At 37.2% G+C, this 18482-nt stretch overlaps 1 protein-coding gene across 1 annotated transcript in view; it reads left to right on the top strand.

Annotated features, from left to right (window-relative positions):
• Positions 1-18482, top strand: part of ca10a (carbonic anhydrase Xa) — a 286633-nt gene that overhangs the window by 234330 nt on the left and 33821 nt on the right. Inside the window, exon 3 of the mRNA XM_005947809.3 lies at positions 8708-8893. Within this exon, the coding sequence (XP_005947871.3) occupies positions 8708-8893 (186 nt within the window). The remainder of the gene's footprint in view (positions 1-8707; positions 8894-18482) is intronic.

The following is an 18482-nucleotide window of genomic DNA, read 5'->3' as shown; positions in this document are numbered from 1 at the left end:
TGGGAATGGTTGGTGATATTAAAGTCCTGTTTGTGGCACATTAGTATATGTTCACAGCCATTAACATGTCGAAGAGGTTAACACGTGAGGAGCGGATCAAAATTGTGTTGATATCTGGTGAACGCAGTAACCGGGTCATTGCAGCAGATTTCAATGCAAGACACCCTACGAGACCACCCATCTCCCATGCTACAGTTAGCAAACTGCTTGCTAAGTTTCGTGAAACTGGTTCAGTGATGGATCCCTCCAAGACTGTTGGAACAACAAAAGTGATGGTTTGGTGTGGTATATGGGGTACAACGATAGTGGGTCCATTCTTCATCAATGGAAACCTCAAGGCCACTGGATATTTGAAATTGCTACATGATGATGTGTTTCCCTCTTTATGCACTGAAGCTGGCACGTTCCCTGAGTTTTTCCAGCAAGATGGTGCACGACCACATTATGGGTGCCAGGTCCGAGCATTCCTAGATGAACAGTTTCCTGGAAAGTGGATTGGTCGTCGTGGGCCAGTTGAATGGCCCCCAAGGTCTCCCGATCTGACCCCCTTACACTTTTATCTTTGCGGTCATCTGAAGGCAATTGTCAATGGTGTGAAGATACGAGATGTGCAGCAACTGAAACTACAGATACTGGACGCCTGTGCTGGCATTTCTCCTGTGGTGTTGCTATCAGTGTGTGAAGAGTGGGAGAAGAGGGTTGCATTGACAATCCAACACAATGGGCAGCACATTGAACACATTTTATAAGTGGTCAGGAACTTGTAAATAACTCACGAAAGAATAAAGTTACGTTGAAACCAAGCACACCATTGTTTTTCTTGTGGCATTACCATTAAGTTTGATGTGCTACATGGCCCTCTTCCTATTGAAAAAACAAACGTTATATCCAAGATGGCCGACTTCTAAATGGCCACCATGGTCACCACCCATCTTGAGGAGTTTGCCCCCTCACATATACTAATGTGCCACAAACAGGACTTTAATATCACCAAACATTTCCATTTTATTACGGAGTATCCATATAAATGGCCCAGCCTTTAGTTACTGTTATCGCCTCTATACGTCCTTGTCTTTGAGTGCGACCTCTTAAAACAGACAACATTTTCTACAAGGCTTTGCAAAGTATGGTAAAAACATAAACAGTGTCTGTATACCATGGTTGCCTTGACACATACAAAAAAACAACTTGTGGCATGGAACATTAAAAACACTGTCAGTGAACATAATTGGTTTTGCAGAATCACCCAATATCTGCCTTTTAGTCTGGCAACAGGATTGATTTGAGCAAACCACCGATGCTGTTTTTCTTTGGTGAGCACAACACATTCTCTGAAAATCGTTTTCCTAATGCCTCAGATCTGTGTTGAGTCTTTCTCATCATGTAGCATTACTGGAACTGCTTTGCTGAAATTGGAGTCCATAACTCCACTGAGCTGCAGCCCACACAGTCCCACTAGTATTTAATTCATCATAGCTGGTCTTCTTTTCTCTATTATTTCTTTTTTTCTATTTTAAAAATCTTCATTGCCTCAAATCTGATCACTGGTGAACTAAACATGTTTTATGGTTAATAAATGTTAACTACTCTTACATATTTCATGGAATGCACAGCATTTGGGTCAGGAAACTTTTTCCTTTCAACCAAATATTTTGTCTTATATTTGATAATAATGGCTTTGGTGTTGGAAATGTTCTGGGTAAATGCAGCAGTTTGTAAAGCTCAACATCTGCAGTAGCCAGTGAAGATGATGTCTTGCGAGAGGTAATTTACTCTATTGATTTGTGTGCTCAGATAATTATGATGTTCCGTGTGTTTCTCACTACCAGCACACTACTGCTGTCTTCTATTACAGTGGCTGTCTGCCATGCCAGCCCCAGACAGTCAACTTAATCCTTTATGACTTGTTTATGTTCACCAAGCTATTACCGCTAATGTGATGGCACGTTATGATCATCACTATCTATTAAGGAAGGACAAGTGCACAGTGGAGTTGTCCTTTTTGGCTTCATCACTTCTGGAAGCTTTTTGCAACAAATTAAAAATGCAATTAGGTGGCTTGATAAAATAAGGTGTGAGAGAAGACATATAAGGCATATAACAGCGAGGCTTTACAATAATGAACCCAGAAAGCCTAAATACTCCTAAACTACACTGCAGACAGTCTGCTTTTAAATCTAGAAAAAAGCAATAGGAAATGTTTTGTCAGTCAGAAAGTAATTTTGCAGTTATGCTTCTCTCTTATCCTTGTCATTTCAAAACAACTAAAAATACATATTCACAAAGAATTATAAAGCAGATGATTCTAGAGGGAGTGTGGCCAGACTAAAAATGATATCTGAAGGAAGTGGAAGAATAATAGGAAGAATAATACAAAAATTAAGAAAACTCTTGAAAATAGAAAATAGTAGTTTGCAGTTTGTTATGTTATGTTACTACCAGTCTTTCTGTATTCCAGTTTTTATGAGTAAGTGTTTTGCTTAATACTAAGCAGCAGGTCAATTTTTATTATATGCTAAACTGAGGTTGGTTATCAAAGTCAGCAACAACTGTATTCATGTTTTCATGGCTTATTTAATGTAATTACATAATCTAAATACATGGATTTGAGCATTGATAGAAATTAGATCAGCTTGCTTGCTCAGTAACAAAAGTATCTAAAAAGTCCATTTAGATGTACAAAATCATTACAATAGGACTTTGGTGTTCATAACCTCATGGTGTTGGCTGTTGAAAATAATGGCAACATTTATCTACCAGATGAGATCTTATTACAGTGTTCACCATTTTAATTTAATGAACAGCCTTGAAAAACTGCAGTTTTAACAGGTTGATCAGATAAAATTAAAGCAATATTTTTACTTTGTAATGTACTGCCATAGTTCCTTACTTTTGTTCAGAAGATTGCTGTGATATTACATAGACAATAAAGCAGAGAATAAAACTGACAATAAAACATTTGATTATTATGTGCTCATAATATATAAAAATGATGTAGAGAATAAAGTTTTTGAAATAAAAAAAAATACTTCCATAAAAAAGTTCAGTATCAAACAACTGTGGCAATTCTATTTTTAAACAATAAGTCACTCAAATAACAATGATTACTTCTCACGGCATCTATTTATTTGGAGTTGTGTTGTAACAATGTGTGTGAAGTGTTGTATCAGCTGTTGGGCTCAGCATTGGTGTTGTTTGCTTTGTTTCTGTGTAAATCAAGTTAGGTTGGCTGCTTCCCCTGTCTCATGGGTTTTTGATAAATTTGTATTGATGAGTCCAAGTAAAAGCCATTTCGATTGATCCACTGTTTTTAAAATGTGTTTGTATGTTTAGAACATCACCTAACACAATAATAGTGTATGCTTGATTCTGGGGGTTCTGGTTTAGAGGTGCAAGGTTACAGGTAAGTTTAAAGAGACTGTGTTTTCAGGTACTAATGCAACAAATATGATCTATTTAGCCAACATTCTGTGTTGCAGAGTAATCCCTCATTGCAGTATTGGCAAATACTTTTTAATCTAGGGTGTACCCTATACTTGGCACTTGCAGGTAAAAAATTGAAGTGGTGATCCAACTCTCTTTTGAGGTGTGTGTAACACACATAGTGTGTAACATTATGTAACACTTTTATCTCTACTGCATTGTAGTCTGATTTGTCTTTGAAGATTTAAAAACTTAAGTATGCACGGGTGCTACAAATGAGCTTCTCCCCAACATTATAGATAAGTTACATTTTGTTGTATGTACAGCAGTGATAGGTCAGCAGTGCAGCTGAAAATTTCTTGCTACTTAACATAACACACGTCGAAGAAGCTGAAAAATGTATTTATTTAATTATTAATTAATTTTTTTATGTAACAGCTTGTCTCTACTTTTTAAAAAAGAGGGTTAACAAAGAAAAAAAAACATTTGATGCATTGCTCTGGTGTTTTCTGGGTATGCTAGTGTATACTATGTTTAAAAACTGGACTGGAAGTCTAGCCTGTCATCAGCTGTCTTTAGTATGTGACTCGCAAACAAAACTTTAAATCTGGATTTAGACTCAGATGCTGTTTTGACAATGTCACTGTCACAGCTGCAGACATGTGGGGTGATGAGATAAGGACCCCAGTGGAGGCACTGACCTTATGAAGTTAGCTTTATTGACAGTGGCCAAACAAAATACAAACGAAAGCTGAGCATGGCAGCAACTAAACTAACACAAAAACCTAAACTGGAAGCAGCTACAAAAAAATAATGTAAAGGAACTAAAGCCTGAGACTAGAAACCTAAACCCGTAACGGGGAACCACAGAACATGCAGACCAACAAGAGAGACACAAGACTGAAAACATTAAGAACTCAACAGGTGATACACAGGATAAAGTGCAGTACACGTAGATGAACCAGCAACAAACAGAAGACACAGGGCTAAAATACACAGAGGGACAACGTTGGAACGAGAAACAGGAGGGAAACACAGCTAGGGCTAATCAGGCATCATGAGACAGGGAGGAGGCAAAGCTGAATACACAGACATAAGACAAGGTCTATCAAAGTAAAACAGGAAGCACGAGATAATCACAAAGACGCAGAGTAGACACTGAGACAGAGACACAACGGACTGGGGAGACAGAGAGAACATGGAGACAAGAGTGACTAGACAAGAAACACGGGGAAGGAAAAGTAACAGAAACCTAAATCCTAGGAATTGAAAATAAACACGAGCAGAAAACCGTGAATGACAATAATCCAAGAATATAAATTAACCAATAAACACAAAACACTGGGTCACAGACCCAGAACAGTCACATTCCTTTCTGTAACTTTTCTTTAACTTTGTTAAACTTTATTTCTTTAACTTTACTTTCTTTAACTTACTTAGCAACACACAGGATCTATACTGTCTCCAAGAAATTAGAGAATTTTTCGCAGGTCTGGTTGGTTTGTATATAATTAAACACTGCATTGTATTTGTATTTGCTTGGGTTATCTTTGTCTAATTTTAAAAACATGATCATGTGACAAATATGTAGAGAATTAAGAACTCAAAAAGGGAAAATACCTTTTTGCAGCACTGTGTATTCAGTCCATATAATTCTATTAATTGATTTCTGAATTTAATGAACATAGCCAATAAAGTATTCATTTAAAAAATGAAGTGATCTTAGTTTATGGTGACAGCTAAACTTCCTGGAACTGCTTAGAAGATGGACAGGTCTCAGTTTGGGGCTTGTGATTGTTGAATTTTAACAATACAATTTACATGGCAATATTCACAACAAATAACAGGGCATGTGTGTGGCAGAGCATTTCCTTGGGTTTTTCAGAACCCATTAACATAAAGCCAGAGACTATATAATCAGTATAATACTAGAATGCTGAGACATGTGATGAGTTCAGCTCCTGTTTTTTTTTTCTGACTGTCATATAGTGGTGTTCATCTGGGCTCAGTATAGCAATACACGGTCATCTGTTTCTCTGACTGTGTTTTTATGAATTAAGTACAAAAGCCAGTGATTTTGATAAATACATTCAGTGCACAGAAAATATGAACTCCACAATCTGTGTGTAATAATTACTTCACCACTTGCAAATGTGTCGGCATTCAAAAGAATAATGAGAAAGCAGATTGGAATATAATGTCTTTGTTTCGTTTGCAACCTTTCCACTACATTGCCTTGTAATTGTTGCAGCAGGAACATGACAAGATGAAGTAAGCAAGTTTTACTCAACTGTATATTGATTTATTCTTCAAGCATGGTTCCCATCAGCTGGGTAAATGTAGCTAAATGTGATCTCTGTCTATCCTGTTGCATAAGACTTTTTTATGCCTTTATTATCTTTCCAGAATATATTTTGGTGCTCCAACAATTTTGTATTGTGGTTTTATTTTGGGGTTGTTTTTTTTTTATTTAAATCACCTCTAATGAAATTATTGGCATAATTAGGTCACAGACCTCACCTATAACCAGTGTTGGTCAAGTTACTTGAAAATAGTAATTATTTACTAATTACTAATTGCTTTTCCAAGAAAGTAATCCTTTACTGATGACTTATTTTCAAAAGTAATTAGTTTATTATTATTACTTTTTAAAAACCTGGTACACAACCTGAATACATAATAAAGCAATAGACCTTTCAGCCCAATTCTATTTTTTCTGCATAATCCATCATATAAAATTGAATCAAATGAAATAGTCTCTTTTTATTAATTGTTTTATTAGATTTAATCTTTAATTATATGCACATTACATCAAGCAAAAATTTAATTAGATGCAACATTGACTGAAATAAATGTGTTTAACATTTAAACCTATCTTCTGCATATTCCAGCACATAAAATTAAATATTTTTTTATGTTTACAAAAATAAAAAAATTGCTGTAATTCATCCAGCTGAACAGCAGGAGGGCCCCAGTAAGGCAATCCGCAATGAACAGGAGTGAATAGAGCTAAACAGTTAAAATAATGATTTATGCCCTAGGGAATAAAATACAGAAACAGATGATGTTTTTTGTTTGAAGTAAAAAAAAAAACCTGTTTAGCAGGAGTGGGGCGGGTGGAGGTTTGCCCGGGGCTGTAGCTGCCATGTCAGTGGGAGGATCAGGGGGTTTCTCTATGAATTTCACATTCCCATAGCAGCGTGCTAGGTGCTTGCTCAGGTTTGAAGTTTAAGTTTTTTGCTGTAGAAAGAAGTTTTCTTCCCACGCAGAGTGTACAGCAGACACTAATGTTTTTGTCCGGTTTTACAGGATAAACCTTAAAGTAATGTCAGTACTTCCAAGCTTTATGCTTTTGCATGTTTCTCGTTTACTGTAAAATACAAATATAATTCCACTCCTCACCTCTCATTCCAACCACACGTCACTACCTGTATCTCACAGCCAGGCTCCAGTCATTAACACTTACCCAAGGCCCCCAACACATACAGACAGTTAGCATTTTGCAGTGACTAAAGCATTAATGTCACCATTGTGAAATATGCAGACCACTGCATTTTGCCAGTTTGTCCAGCTACCATGCTAGACCTGCTTGCATGTCATGTGGGGTGAAAGTCAGGTAATTTTGGACTTGTACATCTATTTTTCCCAAGTTCCAAGCACCCAGAAAAATAACTTCACGTTAAAAGAATTAATGCTGAATTCATTCAACAGATTTTCAAACACAAGAGTATAAATTAGCATCTAGGTGAACCAAACCGAAGTTGGAGTCACTTTTTTCTCCGTAAGATTAGTCTCAGGATCTAAATAAATTGGTTTTATTTGGTTCCAGTTAGCGTTTTTTAATGATATAATGAGTTATTAAATTATTACATTTCTTCTTGGTTTCCTTTTTCTAAACAGAATATTATTCAAGCTTCAATGTATTTGGAGATTGACTGTAAAATATGTAAAGAATTAAAGATATAAATGTCTTGCCCCCATTACGTACCAAACTACCATACTTCAGTACAGACCATTTCCTAAGACAGCTGGCCACTGACTCAAAGGAAGGACCTTCTTAGTCTCTGATTTTAGACCTTGAGGGAGATAAGATTTTTCTGTCCTTTTCAGGGTTCTCACCTCACCTCCACTGCCTTGCCAGGGAGCCAACAAAGCCTCACTTTACCTCGTTACTCTTCCTCTTTTGGCACTAAATTCAACACACCTCTCTCCTAACAGTACTTATCTCCTCTTTGCATCACTCTCTTTTCCTATCTGTTTCTCCTTTCAAATTATTGACTTTTCAGGGCATCTATAAAATATTTACAATGTGAAGGCAGACTCCTTTTTGCTAGGATTTTTATAATAGTGTGTGTGGGGGTGGGGGTTTGAGGGGGATCATTTTGAAAGCGCTAGCACTAAAAGGAATGAAAGAGCAGAAACGAAGCAGATGCAGATGCAGAGTAGATGGAAGTCCGTGCAGAGTCACGGCATGAATACCAATGCTTTACATTGAAACACTGATGATTATGAATAATATTATAAATAAGGAAAGCTACTAATATATACCATATTTCCCATGTATTATGAATTGTGATTCTACCCTGATTATTTCAACTTTCCTTTCTTTTTACTGGGTCAGAGTTCTGCCAAATTACAATAAAGCCCTCGGGACTGTTTCTGCATTAGTTCTGTTGACCGCATGTCATTAGTAAATACTTACAGTTCAAAAATGCAAGACACCCACATCTCCATATTAATAAAAGCTAAACTCATATAGCTTAAAAAATTGCAAAAAAGCCAACATTTCCTTCACAATTCTCCAACGCCATTCAGTAAAAAGTGTTTTAATCCTACAGATAAAAAACAACAACACAAAAGATACTGAAGTTTTTAAAGAATCTGGTGTAAGATTTGGTCAAACTTTTTTGTATTGCTTTAGCACTTCCTGCCAGTTCACTTTTTTATATAACCTGCACGCAGATAATCTTTGGGTATATGAATATATTGTATTACACACTTTCCACCCAATCTTATATTGTGTTAGTCCTTTTTTGTAACAGTGTTCCCTCAAAATTGTTTCTGTACAACAAGCATTTAACCTATCTTATGGTTCCGGCACTTGGAGCTCCAGGTTTAAGTTTTCTCCAAAAACTGCCTGGGTTTATAGGGGCAGTATGGTAAAAATGATCTATTTATAACTGGTGAAACTGATAATTAACTTTGTCGTAATGTTTGTCCCGCTCACAACTGCACGTCATATTAATATTTAATCACCTGTGCGCCATCTGTTTTGTTTTTTCAGGTGGGAGGAACAATGTACAACACAGGCCGTCACGTCTCTCTTCGACTGGACAAGGAGCACCTGGTTAACATCTCTGGAGGGCCAATGACGTATAGCCACCGTCTGGAGGAGATCCGGCTACACTTTGGCAGTGAGGATGTCCTGGGCTCAGAGCACCTACTTAACGGACAGGCCTTCTCTGGAGAGGTGTGTGCAGATGTGAAACTATTATGTGAAATAGCTAGCCATAAAAATAGGTGTTTTTGCAAAGCAAATTTTAACTAAATAAATTACCAAATGAAAATGAAAATATATTTCACTGACTAGCATTATATGAAAATTAGTAGTTGGTTGTCAAAGATAAAAAGTTGGTCTTGCAAATTCTCCAGCCAGTGCTAGTCACACTACTGCTGAAGGAGAAGATATTAAAACATTGATTCATTAATTCATCATTCCTGAAATAATACACATTTCTTACAGCAGTCTGATGAATAAAAGAATGACACCATCTTGATACATTCTTTATCGCAACAACATCTGCTTTAAATCCTGCAAATCAGTGAAGTCCCTGAAATCAGTGGTAGGCACTGCAGCTCAATTTTAAAATACTGATCAGCTCCAAGTGCACTAAATGATCAGGCATGTGTTTCATGTTGACATGAAAGTCACTCAGTAGTATCAGGGGGAAAATGTCAGCTTGTGCTTTATGTCACAGAAACATGCAGGTATGTGTCAAGCCAGAAGGTAGGTTTTTGTTTTTTAATTTTTCTTTATTCAAAATACATTTAATGAGCATAATTTGCATTGCTATCTGAAGATAACATTGACACGCACATGCATTTTCATGAAATTAAGAAAACAACCCTTTTTCTTGACGGTCTTTAATCTTGTCACATCCTGTTATGGCAGGCAGGGAGGGCTTGCAAATAGGGATGGGTATCAAAACCCGGTTCTTGTTGAGAACCGGTTCCCACTGTTTCAATTCCTTGGAATTGTTTGCCATTTTTGCAAACGATTCCCTTATCGATTCCAGTCGCCCCGAATGACATCACCACGTTGTGGAGCGTCATTTACCTGGCAGGAAACATGGCGGCTCAAACGCTCAAAAGTTTGGTCATACTTTACGAGAATGGATGACAACAGGGCAACTTGCAATACTTGCAAAGTAGATATTTCATTTAAGGGAGGAAACGCTACGAATATGCAAAAGCATTTGCTCACAAAACACGCGATGAGCTTAAATGAATGTCGTGTTTTTAATTCCGCTCCGGACTCGTGAATCTCAACCCAGCAGCAGCGGTAACGTTTGTACGTCCTCTCCCGTTAATGGGGCAGGTAAATAATCACCTAACAGTGCATATTATGTTAGCGCGATCTGCCTTATTACAAAACCTGCCATTACTGTGCATTTAGGTCCTGGGGACCCTGTGACATTGAAGAGCCGTAGGGTGGATCTCTTAAGATCTCACTGTTGGGCTTGTAAGGCCATGTTACTCCTAAATTTCTATCTTATTCAAAGAGAAGATATAAAACAAAGTTCTAAGCTAATCGACTTTAGTGTTCTCCTTTTTTAAAAAGAATCGATTAGATAATCGATAAAGAATCGAATCTTTAAACAGAATCGAAAATGGAATCGGAATCATGAAAACCTTATCAATACCCATCCCTACTTGCAATAAATGATGTTTTTTCAGGTGCAACATATGGAACAGGGAAAGTGAATTATGTCAACAAATCTAACCAGCTAACTAAAATCTAGTATTCCTGGTCCATTAATGGAACTGTCCTTGACTTTTATGTAATATTGTTAAAATGGGATTTTTAGCACACTTGTTGTTTAGCGGGTAGCCAGCGGTCCTGAGACAGGAGGATCCCATGTCCAATCTCCTAAGTAACGGGGACAATATTAGAAATAATGACACATGTTTATGCATATTTTTGTGCATTAGAGCCCTGACTTTAGTTCAGGGTATAAAGCTTCAGGTGAGGATGAAGAGGATGATATTTCATTACGGTTCTGGTGGCCTTCGCTTTCCTTTGCATTTTAATAATAATACATTTTATTTATTTATTTATTTTTTACTTATTTAGGGAAGGGGACCCCTTTTCTGACGATAAAACAAACTGACCACTATATTCAAATATGTTGGGGGAACATGGCGATTTCCACAAACCAGTGCCCGCTCCTGTGTATTTTTAATGTATTCATTATAAGTTTATGAGAATGCATCCATTTTTTGAAATGTAATTACAATCTAATTATGTATATTTATGAGTACAGTATATTTTTTTAAAAATTAAATAACCTCGAAAAAATACTAATCGTACGTTTAAGTTTGCGTGTTTGTACAGGTCGGTAGTACAGAACAGACTCATATGGCAATAGTAATTGGAACAAGCAGAAAGGAAAGATTAAGGCATTTATTTCTGGCCAGCATTAAGGCATACTGGTCATTAGAGAAGAAAGACATGCTTTCAGCAGCAGAAAAAGCTGAGCCATAATGAGTTTGTCAAAAAAGATTTTCCAAACATACTGAGGTGACACTGGAAGTGCTTTTGCTGTCGTTTGTAATTACACACAAATCTCTCTGATTAGAGACATATTAGACAGTTTTGATCAATGTCCTGTGAGGTGACAAGTAATTAACGTTACATGATGCTTTATCATAGCTGATAAATCATCATGTGTAGTTACTCTGCCTCAGTTTGATTTGCAGCATGTTTCACAATATGAAAAACACAATGTTACATGTTGATCTGATTACCTAATATCTGATTAAAAACATGAGGCCTTATATGTAAGCTTTAAATTTCCAGTTTATCAAATACCATTGAGCAGTCCTTACCTTTAAATCTAAGCTCTCTTCTTCCTCTCCTGTCCTGTCTTTCTTGTCTTTCTCCATCTGTAAGTGACGTTAGCTCTCTTTCTTTTCTCTCCCTGTGAAATGCAGTAGCTGGACCTTTAGATAGCAACACACTGTGAGACAAACCACACACAAACAGTTTGTGTGTTTGTTGATGTTTTTTGAGCTGATAGAAACGCTGTATTTGAAATCACCTGACACTTAAAAAAGTCACTCACTTTATGTTCACTCCTCTTCAGTAGTGCTAGCTAAATGCTTAAGTACCGCAACTTATGGAGACCTGCAGTCATTCTGGAACTGTGGCAAAAACACAACAAAACAAACAAACAAAAAAAACACCGTCCAACTTTGGCACACATCGTCTCTTTTTATGTGGCGATAATACACAAACAGGATTGCCTTTCATGTGTTTCTGTGTAGACTCAAATTGGTTTGATGTTTGAAGGCTCAGAATGACAAAATAATAACTCAACCCAATTGCATTAAAGCAAAATTAATGAGCATGTTTTGAAAATGTAAGAATTAGAAAGTACAGTAACAAAGTATTTGTACTTCATTACTTCCCACCCCTGGAAACAACCAACTTCCATCAGTGCTTCCCCAAAAACACAACCATAGTTACGATGGTAGCAATGGCACAGGTGTGTGTACAGTGATATAAAAAAAAGTGTTTTTACTCTTTCTAAGGTTTGTTGGTGGCCCAGATCTGGTTTGCCAGATGTGGCCCACACATGGACCAGCAGCAGACACACCGTGCTGGCCCAGAACAGTTTCAGCTCTGGCCCCAGATGTCAGCGTAATGTGTACCATAATCAGGACATGTAATAACAACATGTGCTGGAACATAATAGTGCAAAAGTAACATGAAGAAACTCTGTTCGGACAGTGAATGGACTGATTCTCATAGCGCTTTTCCCTATCCCAGATTACTCAAAGTGCTCTATCATGTCACATTCACACACTTTCTCTAAACTGAGTGTTTCATAACTACATTCATACACATTCATTACTCTTGGCATACAGACTGGAGGAGCCAGGGATCGAACCACTAACCTCCTGAACAGTAGGTGACCTGCTCTACCTCCTGAGCTACAGCCACACAGTGATAAACATGAGTAAACCCTCACTAGGTTTTGGATACAGTGTACAGTCTCAAACCTGCATTTGAAACGTTTGCTACCATAGCAGTATAGTATTGCAACATGGCATTTGGGTCTTCTAACTAAAATAGGAAAATAGGAACATAACTGGTGTATGTCAACATCTGGTTGACATACACGCTGACGTGACGCCAGTGAGTCAGAAGGGCCAGCTTGGTGCCAGATCCGGGCCAGACCTGTTTTCTATGAGCCTGGGTCACATAAACCGAACCACAATTGGGCCAGATATGGCATGCCATTGCATAAACCGTGCCATCTATGCCAGGCCTGGCCCATATCCTGATGACATACATCTTACCATGCCAGAAGTCAGCCAGCAGTGCCGGCTTGATACCAGATCCGGGCCAGACCTGCTTGCTACGTGGGTAATAAATGCCACCAGAAATACATTGTGGCAGTACATAATAGAACAATAATAAGTTCGAGGGGGGACCTCTAAAAAGCTTTAGAATTGTTTCCTACTTTGTGAAACAATGTTAAGAAACACAGCTTTTTATATTAAAAAATTAACTTAAAAACATTAAGAAGTAGCGTGACATTCAGTAGGTTTTTCTACTTGTTTCTACTGAATCAGGGTTGATGAGATACTGTATGATAGGCTCAACCAATGTTTTGAAAGAGCTGTGCTTGATGTTATTCACCTGTGGCCATGAACGTGATTGGAACAATTTAGTGATTTGGAATGGTGAGTGAATACTTTGATTTGAGAGTTCTTTCTTGCCAACACTGGAAAAAGTAAGTGAAGTAAAATGGATTCACTTTAAAATTGTACTTGAGGAATTTCAATACAATCAAAATGCAGAATTATAAGGACTTTATAGATGGAGCACGTGAAATCTAATGATCCCATGGAAACATATATTGTTTGAAAGAAAAATTGAACATCTACAAAAGTCTCCATTTGTTTAGTTTACACAGTGGATTTCAAAAAACCTCCCTTCGAAATCTCCAAATGTGAAATTACCTCTTGCATGACTGTAGTGATTTGCATCAGTCCTTCCAAGAGGCACAGCCCTGTCATAGGCATGGCAGTGAAGCATCTAATTTGACTTCTGCATGCTTTTTTTCATGCATAAAAAGTGTGCTTTTTGTGCTATTCCATTTAAAATTTTTGATGAGTGAAAGAATTATTTTCACTGGCTTTGTTCATGAGCCACTCACATTGCTGCATTCTGTCATGGCCATTAGATAAATAACAAATTTGTGCAGCAGCAAAAGTAACTGCAGTCCTGACAGGGAGATTTATTATAATTAATGAAATCATTTTTCCTCCTTCAGAGAATGGAAGGTGATATACAAATCTTGGCTTTTTACATCCCCTCACAAGCTGACAGATCAGCTCTGAACAAACTGTACAACATTATTATTGGTTTACAGGACTCTAACCTAGAAGTAATATTTATTGTGCTGAGATACTTTAACAAAGTCAGTATGAAGAGAGTTCTACCGAAATACTATAAAAACATTTATTTTCCTTGAAGGTAATCCCTACACACATTCTTAAATCTTAGTTTATGTTTGCGGATCATACTGACAAATCTCAGTGACCTTAACTTCAAGGTCAAGGTCAGAGATCAAGATTTCTTAATATCTTGTGAACACTATAAGAAGGAAGTCACCTATGATTTTCAAATTCATACCCTAGGTACATGTACTATGACCCTGAGGGGTAGTACTGGTGGCTGCAGGTATTTTGCTCTTCCCCTCCCCCCCCATTTAGTATTTGCAGTACCAAAATATTGTGGACATTGTGTGGCCACGCTAACTCTAATACAGACATTGGAGGAAATGGACAGTTACACATAATAGGTTGCAAATTCAAAATAATTTGAATGAGTTCTTTTTAGCTTTCTATAAAGATGATCTTTTTACATTTTTAAATTTTATTTGACTGAAAGTCAGCACATGCTGGATGGAAACACCTAGCAACTAACATAATGCTTCAATTGACTAATATCAGTTTACTTTCGGCTACTACCACTACTACTGCTTTCCTACAGCCTCATAACAAACTTTTTAAGTGCTTGATGTAAAAATATTGTTTCCTGATATGTGTTGTTTATTGTAACTCGTGCATTAAACAGTACATATATCTTACAATGAAACGGGTATTAAATATGACCAAGAGGAGGTATATAGATGATGAATAAAAGAGGGTCCACGACAGATTCCTGAAGAGCTCTAGTAGTAACTGGAAATGAACTGAATTTTAAATTTTATAATTGAATAAATTGAGTGCTGCCATAGAGATAAGATTCAAACCAATCTAAGGCTGTATCTGTGATTTCAATAGAAGCAAGAGTCTCAAGAAGAATGCTATAGGATATAGTGTCAAAGGCAGTAGACAGATCAAGGACGATTAGAATGGTTAATAAGCCAGAGTCAGCTGCCATGAAAAGGGCATTTGGCAAAAACCAGACTGGAATTGTTCATAAAGGTTACAACCAGACAAGTGAGTGGGACCTGAGATGCAGGTACTTTCTCAAGGATTTAAGATATAAAGGCTAGGTTGGATTTACAACGACGATTGATGAAATTTTGGCAAGCTGCGCCAGGTTTTTTTAAGTATAGGTGTTATCTGCTGATTTGGGAAATCAGGGAACAATACCAGAGGTGAGGGAAGAAGGAATAATAGCAGGTATTATGGTGTTCAGAGAGGGTCAGTAGGCTCCAACCAAGAGGGTAGAAAGTCCAATCAACAAGTGGATGGCTTGGATTTCAGATTAAGTCAGAAAATTCAGAAACAGAGGAAAGTGTCAGACTTGAAAGTGCACCAAAGAAATAGTTGAAGCTGAAAGCCTTTGTTGTCATTATACACAGTATAACGAGATTAAAAAGCAGCTCCGTAAAAGTGCACATATGCTAGCACATTATATGAAACTATATAATAAAATAACCATACAAATAATGTAGACATACAATATAGACAGACAGTTTGAGCACCGACAATTTAACACGCACACAAGAGTTAATGCTAGAGATATTTCAGTGCGAATTACTTTTGTGCAAGGTTGAGTCATAGGCTGAGGGAAGTGAAAAAGTGGTTAGTTGCTTGTAAATCTTGTAAACTTTAGTGTTCAAAAATGACATTTAAGTATTACAATAAGTGGCAGAATACAAATTGATGGCTATGGAGAAAAGGGCTCTTGTGTTCCCTTCACCTAAACAGACTAAACCTGCATATTAAGAAGATATTGCTGAAGGTATAGCATCCTTTTTAAAGATGACTATGGTTATTGTACATTTTCTTGTGGATGTCCAGATCTTTCATAGAGATGTTCCAGATGAAGGGCTTTAGCTTTCAGCTGACATAATTCAAACGCAAACCATCGTCCAGAGTGGGTGAAAAAGGTGAGTGTTTTATAAAGTAGCCAGGGCATCTAAAATTCCACGGAGGCCATCATTATAATGAGCAACTAGTTCTTCAGGGGTGGATGGAGGATTTATGCTGGGGAGACTGTCAATACCACTCAAAACAGCATTTAAATTAATGCCTTTGATCTTGTGAAATGAAATGACACGTTGGATATTTGCTTTGGATAGAGTGAAATTAACATCAAAAGATATTAACATGCGGCCAAAGATGGGGGAGACCAATTGCTATACAGTTAAGACGAGTGACGCCAGAACAACCGATTAGGTCCAGGATATTTACTTTGCAGTGTGTAGGGAAATCATCATGCTGCAGCAGTCCAAACATATCCAAGCAAGAAGTAATGTCCCTAGTGAGAGATGATTATTGATATTGTCCATATGTAATATTAAAGTCTCCCAGTAATATGGGGAAAATGAACAAAATGGGTGAGAAAAGCAGCATATTCATTGATAAAATCAGCACTGGAGTTAGTTGGGCTATACACAGAGGTGACTATAGGGATATGTCCATTAAGTTATAGGGCAATGGATTCAAATTAGTTCTTGACTGGCACAAAAATAGGTGAAACCTGCCGTGGTAGATCACAAGACCTCCCACTCTACCAGATGCTTGAGGCTACCAGATTTAAATAAATCTGTGAGGAGCAGAGTCACACACTGTGAAATGTCATTTAGTTTTTGCTACGTTTCAATCAAACACAAAAAATTAAACACCAAAAGAAAAAATTCTTTAGGTTTTGCTAGGACAATGCAAAATGTGTGCAGCCATTAATTAACACAATGTGCAAAATAAATGGGAAGCTAGCATGTAAACCAAAAACAGAGTTTTTGTTACGAGCACCTTAATTCTTCAAGATAGCATGAGCTCTCTCTGGGAGTTTTTCCTTGAGTAGCCTTCGGAAATAGTTCTTCAGGGTTCTTGAAGAACATTCCGAATCTCTTCTTCAGAAGTTGGCTGCCTTTACTGTGGGGTCATCTAGACAGAGAACAGAACAGAGCTTTCCCTGTTAAGTTGATCCCATAGTGCTTCAATAATGTTGAGGTCGAGACTTGGGGGGGGATGCAAAGCAGTCTTTCAGTTTCTGAACTGGACCTATGAAAAGCATGAATACAGTTAACTTTTTTTATTTTTTATTTTCTCAGCTTAATACCTGGCCTCACCTCTTGCATATATTGTCAGTTGTACTGCATGCAAGCTGGCCAATAACAGGGAAACCAAGGCCAGGAGATAGCCAACAGATGTTCCCGTTTTTCATCCTATTCCATTTTGTCATATTCTACTCACTCAAACAATTGTTTCTGGTTAAAATGGCAACTAGAAAACATCTTACTCATCCTTCACCACCCCCCGCCATAGCCCTTCTCAGAGCTAGAGTTGTGATTTCAAGGTCCAATAAGATTCTTCATAATTGAAAATGAAGAAAAATTCTCGCTTGCCAGCTCCCTTGCCTGATGTGCAGATTTTGCTGACGCTGTGCACATCCTTGAAATGTGAGCAAAGAGTGGAATATTCAAACTTTTTAAAGCAGAACCTCTTTCTGAAATTGCTTCCTGTGGCAGGAATGGCACGTGTTTGTGTATATGTGAGTGCATTAAAACTCAAGCTTTCATCTTTAAATCACCCCTTTTTATTGTCAAACTCAGCATGGCTTTTTCTTTGGTCTTTCTCTTCCACTTTGCTGAAAAATTGTATGTAACTGTGTTTGCCTAAGTTTTTATTTATGTCTGTGTGTGTGAGGGTGTTTGTGTGTGTTTAGCTCACATTTACTTTGCCGCATACCAAAAAAATGCATGAATGAAATGTATTAAATAAATATAAAAGAGTGGCAGAACATAATGAATTTAATAAAGAACAGAAAGTCTTTCTTATTATTACATAAAACTTCATAGTGTTAGGTGGCAGCTCATTACTCAGTCTAATTACACTAATTCTCCCTCTAGAAAAAAAAGAAACTGATAACATCGCATATAAAATAATGACTTGAAGTTATTGCTGTTTTAAAAAAAAAACAACAAAAAACCCAACCCAAAACAAAAAAAGCAGATGATTTTTAAAATTATATCCGGCAGTGTAGAACTAAACTGTACTTCCATGTCTTACATGGCTATTTATAGATAAAGATAGAGATACATAAACATGTAAATACACATAAACATATAAAAATAAGAATAAAGGTAGAAAATAATAATAATGGCTGAGCATTCTCTGTGTAAAAACAGAAGCTAGCCTGGTGGACACAATATCTTAGCACCTGTTAAAAAAAACAAGGTGTTTCATTTTCAGATTAAATTGAGTGGCTGCTTCAGGAGAGCAGAGCTGCATGCATAAATTAACCCCTAGGTACTGGAATACCAGCCAGCCAATGCACAACACACATCACCCAAATACTCTCACTC

Source organism: Haplochromis burtoni, unplaced genomic scaffold, assembly GCF_018398535.1.
Source record: "Haplochromis burtoni strain Fernald_Lab_line unplaced genomic scaffold, NCSU_Asbu1 Contig_551, whole genome shotgun sequence".
Classification (NCBI taxonomy): Eukaryota; Metazoa; Chordata; class Actinopteri; order Cichliformes; family Cichlidae; genus Haplochromis; species Haplochromis burtoni.
The sequence above is the reverse complement of the archived record's forward strand: the minus strand, read 5'-3'. Positions and strand labels throughout refer to the sequence as shown.